Source organism: Gymnogyps californianus, chromosome Z (genome assembly GCF_018139145.2).
Source record: "Gymnogyps californianus isolate 813 chromosome Z, ASM1813914v2, whole genome shotgun sequence".
Classification (NCBI taxonomy): domain Eukaryota; kingdom Metazoa; phylum Chordata; class Aves; order Accipitriformes; family Cathartidae; genus Gymnogyps; species Gymnogyps californianus.
The window spans coordinates 63,048,338-63,074,729 of NC_059500.1; the positions used below are offsets into that span (position 1 = coordinate 63,048,338).

The 26,392-nt window shown below is 40.5% G+C and overlaps 1 protein-coding gene across 2 annotated transcripts; it reads left to right on the forward strand.

Moving 5' to 3' along the window:
* On the forward strand, positions 1 to 25,775 carry DEPDC1B (DEP domain containing 1B). Of its 2 annotated transcripts, XM_050913251.1 has the most exons (11): positions 1 to 45; positions 719 to 984; positions 6,686 to 6,821; positions 10,071 to 10,198; positions 15,302 to 15,432; positions 16,484 to 16,531; positions 16,963 to 17,103; positions 21,679 to 21,845; positions 23,319 to 23,495; positions 24,167 to 24,352; positions 24,707 to 25,775. In XM_050913251.1, exons 1-11 carry the CDS (start codon positions 1 to 3, stop codon positions 24,866 to 24,868), a joined length of 1,587 nt encoding a protein of 528 aa, XP_050769208.1. In that variant the 3' UTR covers positions 24,869 to 25,775. The 2 variants fall into 2 exon arrangements, with proteins under 2 accessions (XP_050769208.1, XP_050769209.1); XM_050913252.1 differs by lacking the exon at positions 24,167 to 24,352.
* Positions 25,776 to 26,392: the final 617 nt, after the last annotated feature.

A 26,392-nucleotide genomic window follows, 5' to 3' on the forward strand; every position in this document is an offset into this window, starting at 1 on the left:
ATGGAGCTGAGGCTCGTCGGCCCCGGCCTACCGCGCCACCGGCTGGTGAGTGCCCCCCTGGGCTGGGGTGCCCCGTCCCCGCCTTTGTCCCTCGCGTAGCCTTACCTCGTCCGAGTGGGACCTGCGTGCCCGACGGCGACTCTCTGGAGTCTCCTGGGTACTGGGCCGGCTGCCTTGAGGCCGTCCGGCCACCTGGGCCTGCCCCGCTGGCTGGGTCTCCGCGGCCTGAGGGCCGAGCGCCGCCAGCCCGGGCGGGCCCTGGGCCTGTCTTGGGCAGCCCGTCCCTGGTCGGGAGCCGGCGGGGCGGTCCCCAAACGCCGTCCAGGTGTTGGTGCTCCTCCACGCTGAGTCTGTGTGGGGCGGCTGGAGCCGGGCGCCTGCGTGACTCGGCGGCAGAGCTCGGCAGAGTGGAGCTTTAGTCCAGCCTTTTGTCAAGTTAAAAGCCAAGGGGAGGTTAAAGCTGTATCCGTAGAGCCGTAGGTAGTATTGAAGTATAGTAGGGCTCTAGATCTTTCAGCTTCTTAAACCTGGTGTTTGTTCTCAGATCTCAACTGTTTAAATCATTGTTTTAGGTTTCAGTGTGCTTGTAAATGCAGATGATCAAAAAAGTATGTAGTTCTGCATTCAGATCTGGCTGCATGCTGATCTCGCTTTGTACAACTAAAATGCTTGTAGGAGAAGAGCTCCCGTAACTGTTTGCTTTGTTCTTCTTCCCTAGTGGAACGAGATAATAGAACTTTTTCGTGCTGGAATGCCTTTACGGAAGCATCGGTGTCGCTTCAAAAGCTACGAGCGTTGCTTCAAAGCCTCGGAGGCAGTGGACTGTTTACATGAACTGCTTGGCTCGAATCAAAACTTTGGCCCAGAAGTGACTCGCAATCAAACTGTTAAGCTGCTTAAAAAATTCCTGAAAAATCATGTTATTGAAGATATTAAAGGAAGATGGGGCAAAGAGGACTTTCAAGATGATGGCCACTTATATAGGTAAACTGATATACGGTGACAGAAAAATTTTGGTTTTTGGAAACAGGGAGTAATAATTCTTGTGCATTGGTCTTACAAATGTTTTTGTAGAATGCCTTTGAAAAGGTGTTAATATGTCTTCCCACCCTTCCTTTTAAAGACTTTATTTTCTTTAGTGATAGGGAACTGTCACGATTTAACATTTGGCTTGGTGTTTTGGGGTTTTTTTTGCTTGCTTGTTTTTAAATATTTTTGAAGGGCACTTTTACTCAATTAGATTCTATGAATACTAACAAAAGCTTTTGCAGCTTTTACAAGGTAGCAAGTTCTGTTTGCTCTTGGTAGACATCGGGTTTGTCAGTGTTGGAAGAGTGTATCAAGGAGACATGGATGGAAGTGAGGATGCCATTGAGCATCCAACTCCAGTTGTCCTCTCTCTCCCCCAGCCCCCTGACTATTTTGGATGCTGTTTCAACTCCTTCTGAGAGAAGAGAAAGACCTGCTGAATTTAAAAGTCATTCATGATGTAACCTTTTTCTATACTCCTTGGGTTGTAGATTGAAATTGTCTTAAAAGAGACAAAGTTTTATTTGCTTATCCTCAAGGATGCTTGCTTACTTATCCCGGTTTAGCCTCTCAAGTGGTGACTTGTTGACAGAGGAAAAGAACTTTCTTTGTCATGAAAGCTTAGCATTACTGGAGTGGGTTCTTTGACCTCTTGTAGTTTCAGTTAAGGTTTGGGTGTCCAGAAGTTGCAGGTTCTGAATTTGTACCATTTTGTAGTGTCCTGTTCCGTGAAAAAGTAGTGTAAAAATGACCACTACCTTAAGTATGGATTTGTAACTTATATCATGGTGAGTCTTTTGAGGAAATGGGAGCTATCTCCATGCAGAGCAACGGGGAAAATAGGTCAGCAATAATGCTATGTTTCTACTTATTGTATCTATTATTATATACTGAAAGAAATTTTATGTATTAATTTTTTGGTAATGATTTCTTAATATTGTCTTTGGGAAAACGTATGTAATACTGAATTTCCACTTGATGTGGATGAAGTCAATTTTTCAGTTTGCCCTATGATCTTAGCTAGTTTGTCTGTAGAGTGTGCCTAAGCTTTTTTGCTGCCTAGTCTGTACACCTATGCTGTAAATGCAGTTCATTATTCTCCTAATTTTATTTATTAACTTGGAATACTTTAAAAGTAAGAGGTATGTATGATGTAATTCTCTTATTTTGTCATAAACAAACTTGGGTCAAGATACTTTCTTATAAAAGAACTGTGGTTTACGTTAAACTTGTTCCACTGCAGTTCAGTTGATTTACAGTCAGATTGGATCAGATTTGTGTTTAATTCCAGTACCAAATTAGCACCAATTCAACTTGTTCTTTATGATACTGCATGACATCTTTCAGTAAAAGTGGTAGCTGTTTTTTAGCCTGCCTTCTGAAGGAAACAACATTGAATGCTACAGCTTCCCTGCCAAATAAGTTAAATACTCAAACAAATTTAATCAACTTTAATGGAAGAAATTTTAAATAATTGGGGGGAATAAAAATTTAATGTTCTCTCCAAACTTAGCTCTGTAAAGCGGAATTCCGTGTAACAATTAATCAAGGAAAATGGTAAACTTTAGAATTTGGGACTCAAATTCGAAGGACCAAGCATATCAAAGGACTTGTATCTGAAGATATTTTGAGAAGCTCACCCAAGAAAGTCTGTTGCTAAGTATCTCAAAACAATATATAGCTCTGCAGTCTGTGAGCTGAACGTGACCGAAGGCTGGGAAAGGATGCTAAGGAAGTATCATGTATGCTTGTCCTGTTCTTAAATTCTTCTCTGGCCATCTGCTTATGGCTGCTATAGAAGGGCAAGATATTGTGATAGTTTACCTAGTCATTGACTAGTTCAGGCTGGAAAACAGGCATGGAAGACAAGAAGAGCTGCAAGGGATCTTACATCTTGACTTAGGCCTGGAGAAGGTTAAATGTAAAGAAGTGGTGTGGAGTGGGCTTTTTACTTGTTTAAACAGAGTTAAAGAAGCAGTTAGGTGCTGATAGAGCACATGGAGGTAGGTGTCTTATTGGTTTGGTATGTTCCTAGCCCAGTCCTGCTCTGTCTGTTCTTCTTAGGATAGCACTACCTGCAGGTTTTTTTCTGGTGCCATAGGTGTTGAGTACTTTGTCTCCTTTCTTTCTGGGCATTGACTCTTTGTCAAAGATTAAATATGGGTTTTGGTAACCGCTGGTGTTATGCTATATCTCTGGTTTGGGTTTGTTGTGTTTGTGTGCTTGTGGTTTGTTTGTTTGTTTGTTTTGCATTGGCATCCTGACACATTCAAATTATTTTGTTCTTTTCTCCTTTGTATTTTCAGCCATGACTTTCCTGAGCTGCAGGCTGTGGGAAGCCTCAGGCTGTGGAAGTTGGTCGAGTGAAATGTTTCTGTGCTTTTCATTTTCTATGTGCTCTGCCTAATGATCTGCTATTGGACAAGTGAGCTCGTTTGTTATAGCTACCTTAATGATGTTCTTTCTCCACCTCCCATTCAAAAGATAACTAAGTTACTAATTGAACAGGTTTTTTACTAAAACTGCATGCCTTTCATGCATCTTGAATTGGAGCCAGCATTTTCCCACTGGGCTTGGTGCATAAATAAACTATGTGTGCTACTCCTGGTTTTGGTGTTTGGCTTTATTAAAACATGCTTTTCTCCTATTTATGGAGCTAAATATCGGTTTTCCAGCCCACCCTTATTCATGTATTTAATGTCCTGGCAGCTCCCTCTGGTGGACTTTTCTAATGTTACGTTGTAAATACGTTTCTCACTGTGTTGATACGGGTAGCAGTACAAGTCGCTTTTAATTCCACTGACAGTGCTTACTCTGGAAACCTTGATATGCTTCATACATTTTCTATAAATTCCTGTGTTAATTTACTGTAACAGTACACTGTGGTGCACAGTTGTGTCATTCATTAACTTCACATGTAAGTGTAGTTGTCTGTTCTTGTTCACCCCACAGAGTAAGCAAAAGATATGTTGCCAAATGTTGATTTGCCTGAGAGTACTGGGAAAGTATTAAATGTGAAGGCAAGAACTAGTGTGGCTTCTAAGAATAGCAAAGATTATCTGTCTGTGTGTCCTGACTTACTGGCTCAGTGTAGTCTACAATAAAAAATGGGAAGTTACAGTTTTGGAAGCTGTCAGGCTTTACAGTTTTTGGAATCTAAGCAATTGTATCAAAAGTAAAAGGCTTAGTACTCTTGCATTGCTAGTAAACTTCTGGGAATTCAGCTGTGGTACTTGTTGTACCATTGATACCAATGTTAGTTGACCCTGTTCTCTATCCATTGCCCTGGATGCAAACAGATATCTCTATTTCCTCCTTGTATAAACTCCTAAAACTAGTGTTGCTGGCTGTAAACCATGCCAATCTTGACATGTCAACCTTGGAATGCTCCTCTGTTGCTAGCTTGAGGCAACATTATTCTGTTCATCATAAAATCAGAGGCTTTTCATTGTTCGTCCAAAAACTTGACTCTACCTAGATCTTGATGTAATGCTACCTGAAAAAGCAGAATGCACCTCCTTTTTCTGCTTGTAACAACTCATTCATTTACTGGTTGATTGAGAATCAGGGCAGCAAATGACATAAAGCTAAAAATTGTGAAGAACTGGAGGGAAAACAGGGAACCTTTGAGAATACTGTAAGGCAAAGGAAAGAAAGGCTGTAGATGTTTTAACATTAAACTCTAAGAAATAACGAATAGCTGAAAAATAGTTGAGAACACTTAACAGCTGAACACCTGCAATGTAATCTGGATTACTTTTAAAAGGCAGAGTAAGTCTTGCAGGATTAGTGCAAGATGCTTATTACTTCTCCTCAGAGTTTGCCCGAAGGAAGTGATATCTCACTGTGTTGCAAAGATTCTGTTGAAGAGCTTTGTGGAGTATGCCGGTTGGGCTCAGTGTGTGTGGTCAAAACCATAATGTGTTTAACTCATGCAGCATAACCCTACTGGACTAACAAAACTGCAATACAAAACTAATTAAATGTTAGAACTGCCTTGAGAGGATGGGGTGAAATTTTAGAGAAAACTTGAGGATTTCTTGAGCATGAGAATCTTTCTGGTAGGGTATAAATGCATGCTATCCAGCAGTGTACAAGCTCTTGTTGCATGGTCACAGACATAACTGTCTTTTACATTCTGATTAAAAGAGTGAGTGAGGCTGACGCAATTTCTTGAAGCATCAGGAATCTCAGCATCTAAAACCTAGTGTCCTGGTTTCGGCTGGGACAGAGTTAACTCTCTTCATAGTAGCTGGCACAGTGCTGTGTTTTGGATTTAGTGTGAGAATAATGTTGATAACACGCTGATGCTTTAGTTGTTGCTAAGTAGCGCTTATCTTAAGCCAAGGACTTTTCAGTTTCCCATGCTCTGCCAGCAAGCAGGTGTGCAAGAAGCTGGGAGGGAGCACAGCCGGGGCAGCTGACCCGAACTAGCCAAAGGGATATTCCATACCAGGGAATGTCATGCCCAGGATATAAACAGGGGGGAGTTGGCCAGGAGGCGCGGATTGCGGCTCTGGCATCGGTCAGCGGGTGGTGAGCAACTGCATTGTGCATCACTGTTCTTTTTCCTCCCCCCCCCCCTCCTTTTTTTGTTATATTCCTTTTCATTACTATTATTATTATATTTCATTATTACTATTGTTAGTATTATATTTTACTTTAGTTATTAAACTGTTCTTATCTCAACCCACGAGTTTTACTTTTCTTTTTTCCTTTCCTCCTCCTCACCCCACTGGGAGGGGGGAGGGGAAAGCAGCTGCATGGTGCTGAGTTGCTGACTGGGGTTAAACCACGACACCAAGGAGTGCAGGTAGACAAGATCTGATCTGGGCTAGTCTGATGATACGTTACTATCGAACCGATTTGTCTTTCTGATGTGCTGCTATTAATTCCTTTGTACATGCTCTGATGTAGGTTTGGCAGTAATTTAATTCTGGTCAAGCTGGAGATGTGACTGAGCTCAATGTGATCTGGGATAGTTTGTTTTCCTTGTTTTCTGCAAGGGCTAGCTTAGGGTTTATTTCTGCTAATTTCTTCAAGCCACTTCTTGAAATGCCTTAAAAAGAATGAGTTTCCTGCATAACCAGCTGGAAAAAGACTCCAGAAAAGAACTGCAGGATATAATCTTCGCATAGAAAGCGTGTAAACACAGAAGAACATGGTAATGTGGACAAAACTTTGTGTGGACACTTGCATGCACACTAACTAAATCCAAGCATTAGTCATGTGAATTAGTTATGTAGCTTTGCTTTAGGAGATGCATGCTAGCAGTGCACTTGACATTGGGAAAATCTACCCACAGCTTTTTCAGCAGAATCAATGTCTTCTAGTGAAGACTTGGGTCAGTTGTCTATGCATAGGCAGCTGGTGCTATTTCAGATGCACTGGGGTATCAGACATTCACCCAAGGCTCAGCTATGTCCTGGGAGGTACAAAGGATCTGAACTCTTCTGGAGCAGCAGATGGAGGCCAAACAAGACACCTTAGGATGTTTTATGTGTCACTCAACACCAGTCTTCAGGCAACTAAGTTGCACTGTGAATGTCCAGGGCATTTGTTGTATTTTTGCATGTGAAGGCCTACTACAGTTTTGCATTGGTAAATATGGAACAGGGTGGAGTTCAGAGGCATTAAAAATATTCTCTAATTGTAGATTTCCTCCTTCCTCACCGCTGAGGCCATATCCAAAGAAACCTTCATGTGGAAAGGAAGTAATTAAATTTCCAGACTGGAATGAACCAAGGGCTGGCACTTCCCAAGAACACATCCCAGTGAAATCAGTCACAATGGTAAGATATCCAGTTTTCATTTCCCCAGACATAAGCATATTTGGAAAGCAAAACTGAACTAATGATCTCTTTGTTGTGGCACAAAATACTCGGTTATAAAATTACATGCAAAATACTTTTAGTTTAAACTCATGTGAAGTAAGGTTGTTCTTAATGATTTGCAGGGGATGTTGGCTTTGAGTGTTCTTTCTGCTACAGATTATGATGTCCTGAGCATCCTAAGTTCAGCATGGCTGTATTTGCCAGTATGCTTGCATTCCAGTTTGCTCAAATTCCAGTAGGGTATTTATTATACCACAAGACAAAATAGTTACTTTACTGTCACTTACACTGTAACTCTTATTCAGACATTTCATGTAGCAGGATATATGCAGTATTACTCCCTTCCTAGCTGCTATGAGGTTGTTAGTGATCCAGTTTCCTTTTTCATAAGGAATATGTTGTGGCTAAGGAGAAGTGGTCCTGGTTTCATTGTTACCTTTTGTGAGCTTGGAGAATCATCCTGCCCCATACTTCCCTGGATTGATCCAGCCTTTGTAAAGTTGTTGAAAAAACTGTTGCTTTTATTAGTAAACCAAAATTGTATCAACTCTTGCCACCCGGACATCTTAAAAGCCTAGGCTTCTGGAGTTACGTATATTCTAAAACCTTCCTCCAGTGTATCTTGTATGTGAGTGTTCTTGTATTTTGTGAACTCTTGGGACTTCTTCAATAATTTTGGCCTTTTTATTAATGCTCATCAGTGCAGGACACTAGCCTTGGATTTCTTGGTGATCAATAGTCTGTTTGGAAAAGTAGCTCCTAGCATTTTGTTGGACATCTAGAGGTCCTGAATGAATGGTTATTCTGTATTTGTAATCCAATTACTTATGTGCCGATCAAGTGCACCTTTCATGTACAGCAGGCTTCTGAAGAGGAAAAAGCATGGTCCTTGGAACTTCAATAGTAGGTAGAAGATTAAGAGGGAAGAAAGAAAAGATAGTGCCAAAGACAAGTAAAGAGAACAGAGTATTTTAGTTACTGAGCAAGTATCTGCTGCATTTCTGACATGTTACAGCCTCGAACTGTCTGCTCTAAATTTCCATCCAAGCATCCTGGCCTGAAAAAAGTTAGCAAAAGACTGCCTATATACATCTGACTCGGATGCAACAGCATACAGTCTAATATAGCTCAAAATTTCTTACATTGGCAGATTTGGTTAATACAGTGGACTGTAAATTGAAGTACCTGAGGCAAAGGAATAATTTTCTTTCTGCTTGCTCTTTTATAGAAAGGTGTAGCTTTTATGTTGGGTTTGTGTGGCGGGGTTTTGTGTAGCAGGGGACAGGCTACAGGGGTGGCTCCTGAGAGAAGCTGCTAGAAGCTTCCCCGACTCCAAGTCGGACCTGCCTCTGGCCAAGGCTGAGCCAATCAGCAATGGTGGTAGCTCCTCTGTGATAGCATGTTTAAGAAGGAAAGACTGCTAAATTGGAGCTGCAACAGAGAGAGGAGAGGGATGTGAGAGAAGCTACCATGCAGAGCCTGAGGTCAGTGAAAAAGGCGAGGGAGGAGGTGTGCCGGAGCAGAGATTCCCCTGCAGCCGGTGGTGAGACGGCAGGCTGTCCCCCTGCAGCCCATGGAGGTTAACGGTGGAGCAGAGATTCCCCTGCAGCCCATGGAGGACCCCACGCCGGAGCAGGTGGCTGGGCCCAGAGAAGGCCGTGACTCCCTCGGAAAGCCCACGCTGGAGCAGTTTGTGGAGGACTGCAGCCCGTGGGAAGGACTTGAGTTGGAGAAGCTCATGGAGGGCTGACCCCCGTGGGAGGGACCCCACGCTGGAGCAGGGGAAGAGTGTGAGGAGTCCTCCCCCTGAGGAGGAAGGAGCAGCAGAGACAATGTGGGATGAACTGACTGCAACCCCCATTCCTGCCCCCTGCGCTGCTGGGGAGGGGGAGGAGGTAGAGGAATCAGGAGCAAAGCTGAGCCCAGGAAGAAGGGGGGGTGGGGGGAAGGTGTGTTTTTAAGATATGGTTCTATTTCTCATTATCCTACTCTGATTTGATTGGTAACAAATTAAATTGATTTCTTTTTCCCCAAATCGAGTCTGTTTTGCCTGTGACCATAATTGGTGAGTGATCCCTCCCTGTCCTTGTCTCAACTTATGAGCCCTTTTGTTGTATTTTCTCCTCCCCATCCCACCGGGGCAGGGAGGGGAGGAGTGAGTGAGCGGCTGCGCGGTGCTTTGTTGCTGGCTGGGCCTAAACTACGACAAGCTTCCACTGGAATGGTGAAGTAGACAGGTAGCTGAAAGTGGTGGCACCTTAAATGGCTCCAGCATCAATCAGAGCACTTATTGGCTGTGTGTGGATAGATGGGCATGGGTCTGTGTAGTGAAATACTGATGTGGAAAACCAGATAGTAATTTAAGGGGATGCTGTTTGTTTCAAACTAGCTCTAGTCTAGTGTCATGGAATGACAGACGATTAGTGCTTGGAGTAATTAAGTTCATTCCTGGACTGCATTTTGTGGTTTGGTTGTGATCACAAGGAATACTGTTAATGTGCTTTAGGACTGCCCTGTGATGTAAATCAAAGAACTGGGAATAATTAGGAGTTTTGTCTTGGAAAGTATGCTGCTGACACAAACTGTATTGTGTGTCCACCCATCGACACATTGATGACAATCTTCAAGCATCGAGCTTGGATGTGAAGGTTGAGTAAAGGATGACATCTCTTGCACTCTCTGCTTTACTTCATTCTTTTATCATGGTGGACTAGATCTGATAGGTGTCTTCAGCCATAGCTATTTGCTTTTACTGTTATCATGTATAGAACCTGCTAATGAACTTAATGTTTAGTTATGATCAATATATGCTGAACAAGGAGGAATATCAGTCTTTGATATCTCATGTAATAATTCTCCAATAATTTTTTCATAAGCAGATGTTTAATCTTAGAGTAGTATTTGAAAACAAGTGAGTTGAACTGATTCTAATCATGGAGAAGATCTGAACACAGGACTAGACGCCATTGACTCCTGAACTTCAGTGGCTATTCTGACAAACATAATTTTTCAGCTTTGGACAAGTTAAGTAACTGAGAAAAGATGCTCTAAGTCTGTGAAACCTCCACATTCACTTGCATCCTGGAGACCTTCCTGGAATTTAGGAATATTTAAAATACTTGTGATAGGGAGCATGCTGTACTATAAATATATTGTTTAATACTTGAAAAGTCACCAGTTAATGAGGAGCGTTTTTTCTGATTTCAGAACTCTGAGATGTGGTACAAGCGACACAGTATAGCTATAGGGGAAGTACCGGCATGCAAACTTGTGTTCCGCAGAGAGCTAACACAAGCAAATATAGAAGAGATATGGAAATCCATGACTTTGTCACGGTGAGTATACTTGTGAGTCATTTGCTGTTAGAGTAAAACTGTGTAGTAGGTAATAGTCTTGTCTGTTTTCTCCGGTAATGCTTGTAATTTCACCCACTCACTTTTCATCACTGCCATCAAAGCCATAGTGGCTAAGCTAACTATACTGCTTGTTATTTGGCTAACGAATTCAGTAAATAAAGTTTGCAAAGAAACTTTATTGTGCTTAATACCTTTTGACTTTTTCCTGTTGTGTTATACAAGTCCTTTTGTTGTGTGGGCTTTGTCTTGTTTAGTCACTTTTTTCCTCAGTCTTTCTCTTTTTTTCTCATCCCTATGAAATAGAAGCACTTCTGTAGAAGTGTGATACCACGAAACCTTTCAATGACGAGTACAATACTTCATATGAGATAAGAAATGGAGTAGCTAATCGAGTGCTGAAGGCTTTGAGATTCAGATATTCTTTACTATTTCTAAAAGGAATACCCTATGCAAAGTTAAAGGCATTGCTTTAGACTTTTATGCAGAACAAAAAAATAATATACATTAGCTGTTTTTACAGCACAGTTGAGGCCTTACTAATGATTACTTTCATCTAAACCTAGCCCATTATCTCCATGTAATAAACTTGATGCCGAGGCAAGCAGTTCTGGTGCCAGCACGATCCGCAGCGGAGCGCTTTAGTGTGGCAAACGGGGCGTGGGGGGGTCCCCAGCCGGGGAAGCCTCAGGGGAGCGGAGATACCTGCCGGGAGCCTACAGCTCACGCTGCAGCGGCTGATGAGACCCAGGAGGGGCCAGGAACAACAGCTGGCAAGCCCCCCATGCCTATAAAAGAAGCCCTTAGGGAGTGCTAGCAACCAGGAGCATCACAAACAGGACATGGCACAGCGGTTCGCGTAGAAGGGCATGCAGGAAGGATGCTGAAGCCTTGCCAGCTTGACCAGGGAGCAATAGTATCCACCGGGCAGAAAGCCATGTTCTCTCTAAACTCTGCACCCGCCACGACTGACGGAGCTGCCCAGACAGAGCTCCGGTGGGAACATGCTGCCACCCAGGTGTCAGGCTGCAGGATGTGCCCTACTCTTACTCCAGTACCGGATGGCAGTAGTGACCACACCTATGGGAGGTGCGCCCAGGTAGAGGAACTCCTCTTCTTAGCGACAGAGCTCCGGGAGGAGGTGAGTAGGATGAGGAGTATCAGAGAGTCTGAGAGAGAGATAGATTACCGGAACCGCACCCTACCTTCCCTGGCACAGGCCTGTCAGGCAGACAGGACACATGATATGAAGGATTCCCTATCCTCTCTCCACCTGGCTGAACCCGGTGACTTAAGGGATAGGGGGCAATGGCAACAAGTTCCTGCCTGGAGCAGCAAGCGTGTCTCCTCCGTGGCTACCCCACCTTCCCAGGTGCCCTTGCATAATAGGTACAAGGCTCTGCAAGAGGCACCGAACAATGATGAGGACGATGGTTCATCTAGGTCACAGGTGTCACCAAGGTTAAGCCAGCCTACACCCTGTGTCAAAACCACTTCCATAAAGAAAAAAAGACAGGTCATTGTCATAGGAGACTCTCTTCTGAGGGGAACAGAAGGCCCAATAAGCAGACCAGATCCATTTCTTAGCGAAGTCTGCTGCCTCCCTGGGGCCAGGGTTAAAGATGTGAAGAGAAAGCTTCCTAGCCTGGTACACCCCTTGGATCATTATCAATTATTGATTTTTCTCATGTAGGCAGTGATGGAGTTGCAGTAAGAAGTCCAAGGGCAATCGAAAGACTTCAGGGCCTTGGGACAACTGGTTAAGGGATCAGGAGCACAAGTAGTGTTCTACCTGTATCCTTCTGGTTACAGGGAATGATGAGGGAAGAAACAGGAAGACCCAGTAGATAAATACCTCACTCCGAGACTGGTGTCATGGGCAAAAGTCTGGATTTTTTGATCATGGGTTGGTCTACAAGACACTAGGCCTGCTGGTGACAGATGGAGTACACCTGTCTCAAAGGGGGAAAAGGATCTTTGCACAGGAGTTAGCAGGACTCATTGAAAGAGCTTTAAACTAGATTTGAAGGGTGAAAGGGATAAAACCAGGCTCGCTAGAGATAAGCCTGGGGGCGGCGCGCCAATGTTTGAGGGACGGTGTGCTAGCGAGGTCCTTTGGTCTGCTCCACAGTGTGCTGAGTACACTGGAGCGCATTTGAAATGTCTTTATACTAATGCATGCAGCATGAGGAATAAGCAAGAGGAGCTAGAAGCTTTGGCCCAGTCTCAGAGCTACGACATCATTGGCATAAGCAAAACCTGGTGGGACAAGTCCTGTGACTGGGGTGCCATGATGGACGGCCATTGGCTCTTCAGGAGGGATAGGCAGGGCAGGCAAGGCTGGGGGGTGGCACTGTATGTAAAGGAGGGGTTGGATTGTATGGTGCTTACAGTTGGCGATGACATGGTTGAGAGCCTCTGGGTAAGGATGAAGGGGAAAGCAAATAAAGCAGATGTTGTTGTGGGAGTCTACTATTGACCACACAGCCAGGACAATGACACCGATTAATTGTTCTACAAGGAATTAAGGGATGTCTCTAGATCAACTGTTCTTGTCCTTATGGGTGATTTTAACTTCCCAGACATCAGCTGGGAGTATCATACAGCAGACACAAACAGGTCCAGGAAATTTCTGAAGCATGTTGAAAATTACTTCTTGGTGCAGGTACTAAGGGAGCTCACTAGGAAAGGTGCCCTCCTAGATTTTTTGTTTGTAAACAGAGAGGGACTCATGGTGAAGTGGTGATTGGGGGCTGTCTTGGTCACAGTGACCATGAAGTAGTTGAGTTTCAAGTCATTGGTGATAGGAGAAAAACTGCCAGCAAAACATTGACCCTGGATATGGGGAGAGCAGACTTCGGGCTGCTGAAGGAGCTAGTTAGGCAGGTCCCTTGGGAATCTGCTTTTTAAAGTATTGGGGTCCATGAATGCTGGTCACTTTTTAAAAGCCATCTCTTAAGAGCACAGGAGTAGGCAATTCCAAAGTGTCAAGCGAGTGGGACAGAAGGCTGGCTTGGTCGAGCAGGGATCTTCTTCTAGAACTTAGGCAGAAAAGGAAAGTGTACGGACATTGGAAGCAAGGACAGGCGATGCAGGAGGACTACAGAGATGCTGTTCACCACTGTAGGGAGAAAATTCGTGCAACCAAAGCTCGATTAGAGTTCAAGCTGGCCAGTGCTGTGAAGGACAACAAAAAGGGCTTTTTAAAATATGTTAACAGCAAAAGGATGATCAGAGATAACGATGGTCCATTGCTTGACGAAGTTGGTCACCTCACAAATAGGGATGTAGACAAAGCAGAGACGTTTAATGCCTTCTTTGTCTCTGTCTTCAACACCAATGATGGGCCCTGGGACCCCTGGAGCCTTGTGTTGGAAGACTGTGACTGGGGGGATGATAAATTCCCAGGTGACCCTGAACTTGTTCGAGACTTGCTGCTCCAGCTGGGTGCACATAAATCTATGGGGCCCAATGGGATTCATCCCAGGGTACTAAAAGAGCTGGCCGATGTCATTGCAGGACCTCTCTCCATTATTTTTCAACAGTCTTGGGAGTCTGAAGAGGTCCCAGTCGACTGGAAGCTGGCAAATATCCCAATTTTCAAGAAGGGTAAGAAGTAAGATCCTGGTAATTACAGGCCTGTCAGTCTCACTTCAGTGCCTGGTAAAATTATGGAAAAGGTTATTCTGGGAGTTATTGAAAAACACTTGAGACACAACACAGTCATTGGTCATAGCCAGCACAGGTTCACAAGGGGAAAGTCCTGCTTAACCAACTTAATTTCCTTTTATGACAAGGTCACCCATCCAGTTGACCAAGGGAAGCCAGTAGATGTGGTGGTTTTGGATTTGAGCAAAGCTTTTGATACTTTCTCTCACAGTATCCTTCTAAATAAACTGTCCAGCACACAGCTAGACAAGTCCCTAATATGTTGGGTGAGCAGTTGGTTGATGGGTCAGGCTGAAAGGGTTACAGTAAATGGGGTTGCATCAGGCTGTCGGCTAGTCACCAGTGGTGTTCCCCAGGGCTCGATTTTAGGGCATGTGTTCTTTAATGTTTTTATAAATGATCTGGATGCAGGAATCAAATGTACATTAAGTAAGTTTGCTGATGATACTAAATTAGGAGGAGCTGTGGACTCCCTTGAGGGCAGAGAGGCCTTAGAGAGAGATCTGTATAGACTAGAAAGCTGGGCAATCACAAACGGTATGAAATTTAACAGGAGCAAGTGCCAGATTCTGCACATGGCATGGGGTAACCCTGGTTATACGTACAAATTGGGGGATGAGAGGCTGGAGAGCAGCCCTGCAGAAAGAGATCTGGAAGTTTGGGTTGATGGCAAGTTGAGTATGAGTCAACAGTGTGCCCTGACAGCCAAAAGGTCCAACTGTGTCCTGGGGTGCATCAAGCGCAGCATAGCTAGCCAGTCAAGGGAGGTGATTGTCCCACTCTATGCTGCACTGGTGCGGCCCCACCTCAAGTACTGTGTGCAGTTTTGCGCGCCTCAATATAAGAAGGACATCAAACTACTAGAATGTGTCCAGAGCAGGGCAACCAAGATGGTGAAAGGTCTTGAGGGCAAGACTTAGGAGGAGCGGCTGAGGTCACATGGTTTGTTCAGCTTGGAAAAGTAGAAGGCTGAGGGGTGACCTCATTGCAGCCTACAGCTTCCTCAGGGGGGTAGCGGAGGGGGAGGTGCTGATCTCCTCTCTGGTGACCAGTGATAGGACATGAGGAAATGGAATGAAGCTGCGTCAGGGGCAGTTCAGATTGGACGTTAGCAAAAGGTTCCTCACTGCGAGGATGGTTGGTCACTCGAAAAGGCTCCCCAGGGAAGTGGTCACAGCACCAAGCCTGTCAGAGTTCAAGGACCATCAGGACAATGCTCTTGGTCATATGGTTTAGTTTTAGGTAGTCTTGTGAGGAGCAGGGAGTTGGACTCGGTGATCCGTATGGGTCCCTTCCAGCTTGAGATATTCTATGAAATGGAGAGGTCTCTTTTTCAGAATTGTATCTATCCTAATACTACGTTTGCCTTTTTCAGATTAGATGATGTATGAACTATGTGTTTATGTATTTTTACAGATTACAAAAGGTCTTGGGTTTGGATTCTCTGGATGAAGTGTTAGACACAAAACTTGTGAATTCAAAGCATATAGTCCAAAATGCATACAATGTCAATAAGCAAGGCATTGTCACTTTAGAAGACAAATCAAGTGAGTATTTTAGAAGTTTTCATTTAACTTTTTTATATTGTAGTTTACTAATATATAAGAAGTATTAGTTCTAATCTATGCTAACACGTAACATCTTTATACTTGTATGACCACATTTATAATAGAGTTTTTACAAAGTATGCCATTGTTGTCCTCTGATATCCCAATAGTAAGTATTGGTGTTTATTCCATATTTACTCTCTTAAACGTATTCCTGCTTTAGCAGGGTTGAAAGATGAAGGTGAAAGAGCAACATCTTTTCATTTATAAAGACAGGGATATTATTCACTTCAAGCTGGCTTTGTCAGCCCAGCTCTTAACTGCCTGAACTGGAGTGTTTACATGAGGGAAATTTGTATTAAAAATTGGGAAAGAATCAAAATGTATGCTGAGAGATGCTTAAAATTTCTCAGTTTTGAGTTTTCAGTCAATGTGTTTTGAAACTAGCACCGTGTTTAAAGCTGCTTTGCACATCAGGGAGAATGTAAAGCATCTTTGCTGCTGTGATGTATCACTTACAATATTATTGCCACCATGTTTTCCACAAGATTTGTAGAGAAGTGAAATATGAGATTGGAACCTGGTTTGGTTTGTGAATGAAACCTCCTCCAGAGCATATACACGTTCATTTTAAAGACAATTGGAGCACCTCAAGGTATTAACTTCCTCCTTGCAGAAATGACAGAACTGAATGCATGAGTGCTTTTCATCATCTTCAGTGCAAAGTAAACACTTCACTGTAGTGCACTAATGAAGGTGTAGCTTGAAATAGTGTAGCTGATTTTTGCAGGGCAGGCTAAGGATTTGAGATACGATTCATTTTGCTGATTGAGTTGTAAGAGCAGTAGGCATAACTGGTTGATATTGAGTACTGGAGGTACTAAAGTATAGATATAATTCAAGCTAGATCCTACATTAAGGTATACCCTGCCTTTGCAATGAGTTGATCTACTATAATATAGGAGGAACTTCTTAAAGAATTTTCAGCTTTGCTTTAACATTTTTCTCAGGTTTTTCTCCTTTAATTTCTGTCCATTTCTCCCCTGTGCAGAAGAACTACCTCACTGGATATTATCAGCAATGAAATGTCTAGCTAATTGTAAGTAAATTCAGGAGGGGAAAGAAAAAAACAACCCACGCCTGTAAAAATCAATTGAACTGACTGTGCCTTTACTGCTTTATCAAATCCTGTTTATATTCACAGTATTTTTTCTGATCATTGCCTTAAACAAAGTTGGAAAAGATCAGGCAGCATATATTTTCCTGCCTGTGCAGCTTATTTCAATGAAGTATATAAAGGTTTAACTATTCTATTCATATTTTTCCTCCACTATGTGTTTTCAATAGACCTATTGGAAATAGATCAATTCAATAGATCAATACAATTTCACTTATATTTTGAAGAATGAGTCTAAGTTTTGGGTTGTTGTTTGGTTTTTTTTTCCTACTTGACATTGCATTTTTATTGGCTGGAATAGAAAATAGTAATCTGGTTGGTGGCTACAAATTAACACTCTCTCCCCCTTGTAGGGCCCAGCTGCTCAGATTTGAAGCAGCCTACTTACTCAGGATTTGAAAGAGATGTCTTCAAAACTATAGTGGACTACTTTGACCAGATGAAAGAACCTCTTCTCACATTTCATTTTTTTGATGTTTTTGTTAGTGTGTTAGGTAAGTAGTTTGAGATGTAATGAAAAAATTATTCTTTTGACTTAAATTCCTGTAATTAATTTACCATACTCAAGTAGTATCACAGCTTATTTCTTTAGGACCTGTCCTGTCCATTCTACATAGAGAACAGTTTAATATTTGAATTTATTTCATATCACAAGGCATTTTTATTCTTGTGTCTTTTTGATCACGTTAGTTCAGAAGTCTTCCATTGCTTGTCTTTATAATTTTTAAAGGCCTCTGTTCATTGCTTAGCACTGCCACACCTAACAGATGCATTTTAACAGATTTTTCTTTTTTTACAAATGCCTAAGCATTTTAAAAACTCACATAAGCTTTTAGTAATTGACTGAAGTATGGATTAAAAAGGATTAGGGCTGTAAGGACTGTTTTTAGCACTGGCAATATGACATCTGAAGGAAATTGAAATCCTTCATGCTTAGACTTAAAATAGACTAACTAATCTAGTGCTTTAAAGAAACAATAGTTTAGTTATTAACTATAACTTTTTAAGGGTTCATGCTATATCAAATTCAGCTATCCTGTAGCTCTAGATGGCATACCGAAAGACAGTAAATGTGAAAATATTTGATTACATTTTATGATTACATTTCAGAAAAGAACAACTGACTTGAAAAATAAGCGTGCTTTGTAGCATGTCACTTTTCTGAGCTTCTTTAAGTGAGAACAACATTGCTTTTAATAAACTATTGGGATGAAAAAGGAATTCAGAGTAACACTTTTATTTCTGGAATTTAGTATTTTTATACTTTGTTAGTTGACAATCTTGCTTCAAACTGAATATAGTTCCTTTTCTGACTTATTTTTCTTAGACAACAGATATTCTTGATAATATCTTTAAAATGTCTTCCTCTCTTTTCATACTCTCTTTCTGTTTTCTTTTCCATTGTATTTCACATCTTCTAGGTTTTAAGAATTTCATTGTGCAGTATTTCACAGATGTAAAAATGAGAAGAAAGAATTTATGCCTGTGTTTATGTGGAAATGGATGGAAATCGTGCACTGTTTCAAAAAGTCAAAAAAATCATTTTGTGGTCTCTTTCACAAAAAAATGAGGTGTTAATATGGAATGCTTCCTTAGTAACAAAAATAGATTTACACAAAATAATCATGGGAATATAGGCTTTCAAGAACTACTTAGTTTGTTTTCCATCTTCATACTTATACAATTTGCTTTAAAGTACTCGCAGTGTATGTTTGAAAATGTCACATTTCTCTAGAATTCTTGCCTAAACAGCCTCCTCCAGACACCTAACAGGTATTTGAGTGGCTAAAAGGCTGCATTTGGCCTTAGTGGGATGATTTGGGATACCTGAGTTAGGCATCCTCACCGACTGGGGAATGGAGTTGGGAAAGATGATCCCCAGGTGCCTTTTTTCCACTTTTTTTATAATTCAAGACTATGCTCCCTATCTAGCCAGTGGAGGGAGTTCAAGAAGACAATCCAGCATACCTGTGGTGAAGCCTAACTCTCCTTTTTGTACTCAAAACTACTTAGAAACAGTAGTAAGAAAATAAGTAAATATAAGGCAGAGATGCCTGATCTGTAGTTTCAGTAGCGAGGTCTTCTAATCACTCAGACTCTCTTCTGAGATTTGATCTGTGATTCTTGGGGGTGGGGAGAGAGGAGGAGGAGGAAGGGATTTTTGGGGGTTCAGCTGGAAGACAAAGGGGAAAGTTTTGGGTTCTGCTCAATATGTAATTAAGTCTTAACAATGAGGCTAATGTACAGACCATTATGAACCTGTAGGTAAATGTAGAGGATAATGCACACTCCACAGAATACCAATTTGTAACAAGTGTCACTACTAGTACTGAATGCTGCCTGTAAAGCAGTAATTGCTTAGCAAGTTGTACATTTACAAAATATGGAAAAGCAGATCCATGTCTGCTGTTGCATTTCTGTGGGTTTTTTTTCATGGAGTATGAAAATAAATTTAAATTGGTAATAGTTCTCAATCTTAAGACATTTATAAACCAAGATTTCAGTTTTTGAGTCTTTGACTTTTCATATTGCTACCCTCAGGGAATCACAAGCTTTCCACAGTGATTACAGGACTTCTTTCTTCGTTCAGTGGATAAGTTTTCTGTTTAGTGGAAGACTTAGTGTTGATATTTTTAGTCATTTGAGGCAGCCGTGATGCAATTTGTACATGTCTAAAAGCTCCCTCTTAAAACCTGAGAAATATTTACAGAAATCATAGGTGACTTGTGTAACCATATCAAGATGCCTCACTTGCTTCTGTTTTTGAATGAAGACAGTCTAGAGCACTTCTCTTCCAAGAGGTTGGCTGAAATTAGTTTTCAGAATAGCTAAGAAAATAGGACTAAGGTGTCGGTGATCATCAGATATTTTACTAACTTAGTAAGATTAAACTTGCTCTTTGCACAGGTTATAATGATTCTTTATGTACAAATCTCTTTAAGGTTAATTATTATTTCTCAGGGCCACTTCTAAACATATGCGCTACTGTGCTTGTCAAATCTTCCTTTGAAATTAGAAAAAGCTTTGCTTTGAAAATGAAATTAACTACAGTGCTTTACCACCCATTTCTTGGAATACTATCTGTTTTGCCTGCCCTACTTACTACTGCACAATACTGTTCTTTTTTTAATAACAAACAGCTTCCACTTTTTACACAGTGTGGAATTGACTGGCATGGTGGATGAGGGGACAGCAGTGGATGCTGTTTATGTTGACTGTAGTAAAGCTTTCAACACTGTCTCCCATCACATCCTTATAGGCAAACTGAGGAAGTACAGGCTAGATAAGTGGGTAGTGAGGTAGACCAGAAATCGGCTGAATTGCGGGGCTCAGAGGGTTGTGATCAGTGGCACAAAGTCCAGCTGGGGGTCAATCAGTAGGGAGTACCCCAGGGCTGGTAATGGGGCCAGTAGTGGTTAACACTTCATTATGACCTGGATGGTGGGACGCTCAGTCCTAAACAATGACAGAGTGCCCTAAACAAGTGTGCAGATAATACAAAATGGGGAAGAGCGGTTAATGCAGCAGAGGGTTGTACTGCCATGCAGAGGACATCAACAGGCTGGAGAAATGGGCAAACAGGATCTCATTATGTTCAACAAAGGGAAATGCCAAGTCCTCTCCTGGGGAGGAACAACTCCATGCACCAGCACATGCTGTGGGTGACTGACTTGAAAGCAGCTTTACTGAGAAGGACTTGGCAGTCCTGGTGGGCACTAATGTGACCGTGAGCCAGCAGAGTGTCCTGGTGGCAAAGATCACCAGCAGCATCCTTAGCTTAAAAGCATTGCCAGCAGGTTGAGGGAGATCTTTCGTCATCACTAGTCAGTAAGTACAGTGGAGGCCCACAAAAGTTATTAAGGGCTTGGAGCATCTGTCATATGGGGAGAGGCTGAGAGGAGCGACTGTTTAGCCTTCAGAGGAGCAGGCTCAGGGAGGACCTTATTAATGTGTATAAAAGACTGATGTGAGAGGAGTAAAGAGGGAGCCAGGCTTCTATCAGTGATATCCAATAACAGGACAAGGGGCAATGAGCACGAACAGAAATACAGGAAACCTAATTTATACATAGGAAAACAGCTTTTTTGATTGGAAGGTGGTCAAACACTGGAAGAGGTTGTCCAGAGAAGCTGTGGAATCTCCCTCTTTGGAGATATTAAAAAGCTGACTGGACATAGTCCTGGGCATCTTGCTGTAGATGACCCTGCTTTGAGCAGGGGGAGAGGTCTAGATAATCTCCAGAGATCTCTTCCAGCTTCTATAATCCTATGGAAAAAAAAGTGTATCTCTTTGTCATCTTCCTTGTTTCTTTTTTAAGAGAAATTACTGTTAGACTTCAGTCATGCAGATATTTTGCTCCTGACTTCTGTTTTGTTCTGATACTAGTGCTATTTAGGCAACTGTGTAGTAGGTGTTTCCTTCACTGAGCCTTAGAAACCCAAAAGAGGATGACATCTCAGTGGTGAGACCTCTTTATAGGTACCTAAACCACTATCGGATTCTACTGTGCCTGTCCAGTCTTCAAATATCGCTGCCATGCTCACATTCTGTATTTTCTCAAGAGTTTGTAAGTAGAATTAGTCATAGATTTAACTCTATAGGTGTGAGGGACAGGGACATGTCAGTATTGTCATACCTGTCATTGATGCATAAACACATGTTTTGTTTGGATTCTCTGATTGTTGCCCCAGACTTAACTTTTTTATGTGGTTGCACAGCTGTGCATACATCTCAGTTGTGTTTAGAGCTGATGGTTATAAAAGAGCAAAGCATGAACCAAAACATTGTAGTTTTTCATGTCTACTAATATCTAGAGTTGTTGGTTATGGTTAGTAATATCTCCCAATGCATTAGAAGGAAATCTTGTAAATACTTAAACAAGGTGCCCAGTTCTAGTAGTCCAGTTCTAGAGGTATCTTCCTAGACTCTTTTGGGGAGTGGAGTTCTAAGGCAGTCTTGAATGAGTAGGAAAGGAATTTGGGGAGACAGATTTAGAAATGTTATGTTAAATTTTATGAAAATATATAATTGAGAAATATTGCCCAATCTCCTGATCTTGTATAAACCAGGTCTGCTGCAAAAACACAGCAAGGTCGTAGAAGCTCTTCAGATATCTTGTCTCCTGCTGCCACCAGAAAATCGGAAAAGACTACAGCTGTTGGTGAGGATGATGGCAAGAATTAGCTTTAACAAGGATTTGCCACCTCTTTCTGAAACAGTGAGGACCAGAACCTTGGTACGTATAGTGTAAGGCAAAAGGTCTAGACAAGGCTTTTGGAGTAGCACAGATAAAAGATTCTTACTGGAGAGTGTATAAAAAATACAGTTTGCTTGTTTGAAGAACAGTTTGTCTATTCTAGCTATGTGGAAATGAATTTGAACAAATTGAGATTTCTTGCTAAGTTGTGAGCAAACGAAGAATATGCTCAGAATTTGGAGGCTTCCTTATCTTTCAAAGTTAAATCACCACTGATTTCACTATTGAGTAGAAAAAAAAAACCAACCAAACAATAGATGAGGTCTCTGGTGTTCTTTATCACTGCAGACAGTGTGAGAGAAACAGATTGCCTGTTTCAATCATAGTTAGAAACACGTAGCTGAATGTTTTGATTTACCTGTTTTCAGCCATTTAAAAAAAAAAAACAAACCTCCTACCAGTTTATTTCAGTACTAATTTTTTTTCATCACTTAAGTGCAGAAATCTCTGAAAGTAATTTTAATCAGATTTTGACAAAGCCCTAGTTTTTGCTAATGCTCTTTCTATAGAGTACTTGTAGAGTTATCACTGATGTTTGCAATAGTATTTTATTACAAAGTTATTAGGGATAACTTAGCAATTCTGACTGGCTAAGAACATGTATTTCTTTTGGTTAATCTTCAAGTCTTTTACAAGAAGGGCAACAGAAAACTCAGCTGCAAAGCCACTCCATAAAAAAACCTATAGTAGCATGCATAAATCTAAATTTGTTCCATAGCAATTAAGTTTTTTATTAACTATGATTGATTAAAATAATTAAATTTGTGCCTGCTAACGTTATTATTTAATTAACTAACTGTAAATGGTCTTTGATTAAAATAATTATGTTATAATCTAAATGTTACTTTTAAAAGTGAATCCTTTACATTCCAAGTATTTTGTACTAAGTTTTAACTCAGCAGTGTAGTCTACGGTACATGATGGAAAACCTTGATTGCCTTCTGTGCTTTTAATGTTAGAAGTGACTGGTGCACAGACAGAAAACTCTTGTAACTGAATGCTTGAGTATGAGACTACATGAAGTGAGCTGGACCTGAAATTTGGTTTGATGATTTCAAAATAATGATATTAAGTTTACCCTCTGGTGCTTAACTTCTATTAAAGTCCTGTGTTATTTTTAAAACCTCTGCAATATTTGTGCTCTGTTTAACTGGAAAAGCCATGTGAAGTGGCAATTTGACAAAGTCTTGAGAATAAAATGGAATTCAGCCATTATAAGTCTAAAGTCAGTGTTAGATTATGTATATGAGGCAAAAGCCATCTTCAGTCCACTCAGATAAAGTCACTGTACACAATACTTTTTTTTTTTTAAAGATTGATGTTTTGGAAGTACGGTAAGTATTGTGCTGTTAAAACCTTTTTTCTGAAAGATGACTTTTTAAATACATTCTGATTCCCTAGCCCCCACCCCCAAACAGAAAAATATACAATAATGATGGGTTTTTTTCTCAGATGGTTCAGGCGTTTTCCCGTTGTATTCTCTGCTCAAAGGATGAAATGGACTTGGATGAACTGCTTGCTGCTAAACTAGTATCTTTTCTCATGGACAATTATCAAGAGATCTTAAGTGTTCCTTCTGCCTTAAAATCTTCTATAGAGGAACATGTTGTACATCTCCAGAGAGTCCAAGTAGGTATCTAGTGAAAAAAGCCTCTTATGTCTCTGTGCTTCTAGATCAAATTTATCCTTTCTGCTCCGAAGTTCGGCAGTTCTTAAAGACTTTGTTCTGTATCTGCTAGCTTATGAAGAGCTAATTAATTTTGACTGCTGATATTCAACCATAACTATATATTTAAATGAAACTAAGCAGATCTTGAATGGTTTAGAGACAAGAACTCTAAAATATGTTTTCCTGTTGGTCAGCACTATCTTCTCCATGGAATGGGCAAACTATGTTTGTGGTAGTGAGGAAAACTGTTAATGGTTAGAAAGTGTTTCCATTAATGTTTTGATTTTCTTTTAGAGCCATCCTTACTTGCTCAGCTTTTTCATAACTCTTTCTTTTTCCTGATACCATATTTTGTTTTGTTCAAAGCTGCTTTTTAATTCTTCCTTCTTTAATTTCTACTGAAAAAGTAACTTTTAACTTATTCCAAGAGTTAAAAAGGCTTCCTTTGTGTCATGTGTTTTGACTTACTAGAACTCACTCAATTAGTGCAGGAGATAGGAGTTACAGTTTAGGGTCTTTATGCCATATCTTTTCTACTTACTGACTTCAGGTGGTCAATTTGATTAAGCCAGTTTTTGCAGATTTATTGCAGAAAACATAGCTGCTTTTTTTTTTTTTACTCTTTCTTCAGATAAAATATGCTGGAGCTGATACTGATGCAACTATTCCTCCTCCATCATTTTGTCACCAAATCAGTACAGATGAATTTGAATACCAAAGGGCAACTGGCTCTGAAGAACCACTGGCAGCTTTATTGGAAGAAATTGCAATGAATAAAGAAATATCTGTGAAAGATAAGAAGAAACAGCTGAAGCAAGTAAATAAAAATTCCTCCACAGTTTTTAACTCCTCCTTTAATTAATTAATTCCTCCTTTAATTTTAACTTAAAAAGCTTTATTAAGCCTTAGACATGTAGTCCTCTAGAGAAATACTGAGATTTAAAATAGTAGGTACTCTTGTGGATTTCAAACTTCTTAATTGTTTGGAATAGGGGTACAGTGATGAATCAAGCCATGTTAGAAGATATCACCTAATTTTCTATACAGAGGTATAGAAAGTCCTTTAGATAAATAATCATTTTCCTGCTCTGGAGATGGAGGTTGCACTTCAATAGTTTTTTATATTACAAGTTTGAGTGAATTTTTCATTTAAATTGATGTGTTTTTCTAGTTTCAGAAATCTTACCCTGAAGTGTATAGAGTACGATTTCCTACCCCTGAAACTGAAGCGGTGCTATTTCCAGAAAAAACTAAACAGAAACCACCAATACTGATGTGGGCCTTAAAAAAGCCTTTTCAACCATTTCACAGAACCAGAAGCTTTCGGATGTAAATAGTTTGAAATATATCAGCAAACTGAGTCAGAGCATATTGTCAAGGGATCTTATGCAAAAGGAGCCTGAGCAGCATGTAGTTACTCAAAAACTACTGAAGATACTGCCGAAATGGTAGAAAAGGTCAAAAGAAGAGGAAAGTATTGAGGTGGTAGAAATGTGAGCCATTATCAGTATTTTTGTAAATCATTATTTTTTAAAATATCTGTTATTTTTAATAAAAACCAAGACAAAAACCAACAAACGCAAGATGATTAATCTACATGAGTGATAAAGTACACTTGCTGTAGTTTGAGTTGGCCATCATTTCAAGGTCTAAATGTATTTGTGAGTAATGAATTGTTGGTAACTAGTCAACAGCTTTTTTCCCCTGAAAATGAGTCTTTTGTAGTAACTAGGCTGTGTTTGTTCACATATAGCTTGAGAAATTAATTTGCTGTACATGCTTGAATAAGTATGAAACACTGGATTTTGTTTTGCTGTTGTACACCTTAATGTTCTTGATATGTAAGATTTATTTTGGAAAACTGTAAAAACTCATTCTTAATGTTCTGATTCATATGATGCATTACATCTTGAGTCAACTCCTGTTGAAATTCCATTAACTTCTGTAGTGCTGACCCATTCTTTTAAGTAACCCAGTCTTTTAAGTCTTTTTCCCATATGTTCTTACTAAATATTGCAGAACAAAATTGGATGCTTGACAACAGAATATATTCTATCAGAAAAATATGAAGCCTTGCATTTCTTCTGGAAATGGTCTTCTGGAAATGGAATTCAAATATTGAAGAGACACTGAAGCATACATGCCTTTAATGATTTCATTTGTTTTGCATTATGAAATCTGCTGTACCTATAACTTGACCATGCATATAACATACTTGGTTCTGACAGCACTTTGAGCTATTAAAGCATTACCATTTTCCGATATTTACTTAGAGTGGTGATTTCATGTTATCCATTAGTGATTTAAAGAGCAGCATTTCATACCTTATTGAATGTCAGAGTAGTCTATGCAGGAGAGAAGACAGCTGACATCTCAACAAATTTATATCTGGCATTTTAGTAAGCAACATGGTGACTATCCTGTAATGCAACATTGACAATATTTTCACTTTGCTAACCTCTTAACGGTTCAGTAAGCTTTAAGATATACATTACAAGGTTGTTGGTTTAATAGACTGGAATATTTCTTGGGCAATGTGATTTTGAACAGTACGTGTTTCCATGGTCTGTTTTCACACATCGTTTATACTTGGACTTCATATCAATAATCTTTTTCTCAAGCAAAATTGATACAAAAGGGTACACTTTTCAAGTAGTAAGGAAATATTAAAATTAATATTAAAAGTAATCTGAGGCCACTTCTTACCTTTTGTACTAGATCTTCAAGGGTGACAACCTTTTAGATGTGTCATAGTATTCTGTGTATGCTTATGTGAAGTCAAACTTTGACTATGACTAGACTACTCATATATAATAATTTGGTAATCCATGAAGTATACTAATGAGAAAGGCTAGTT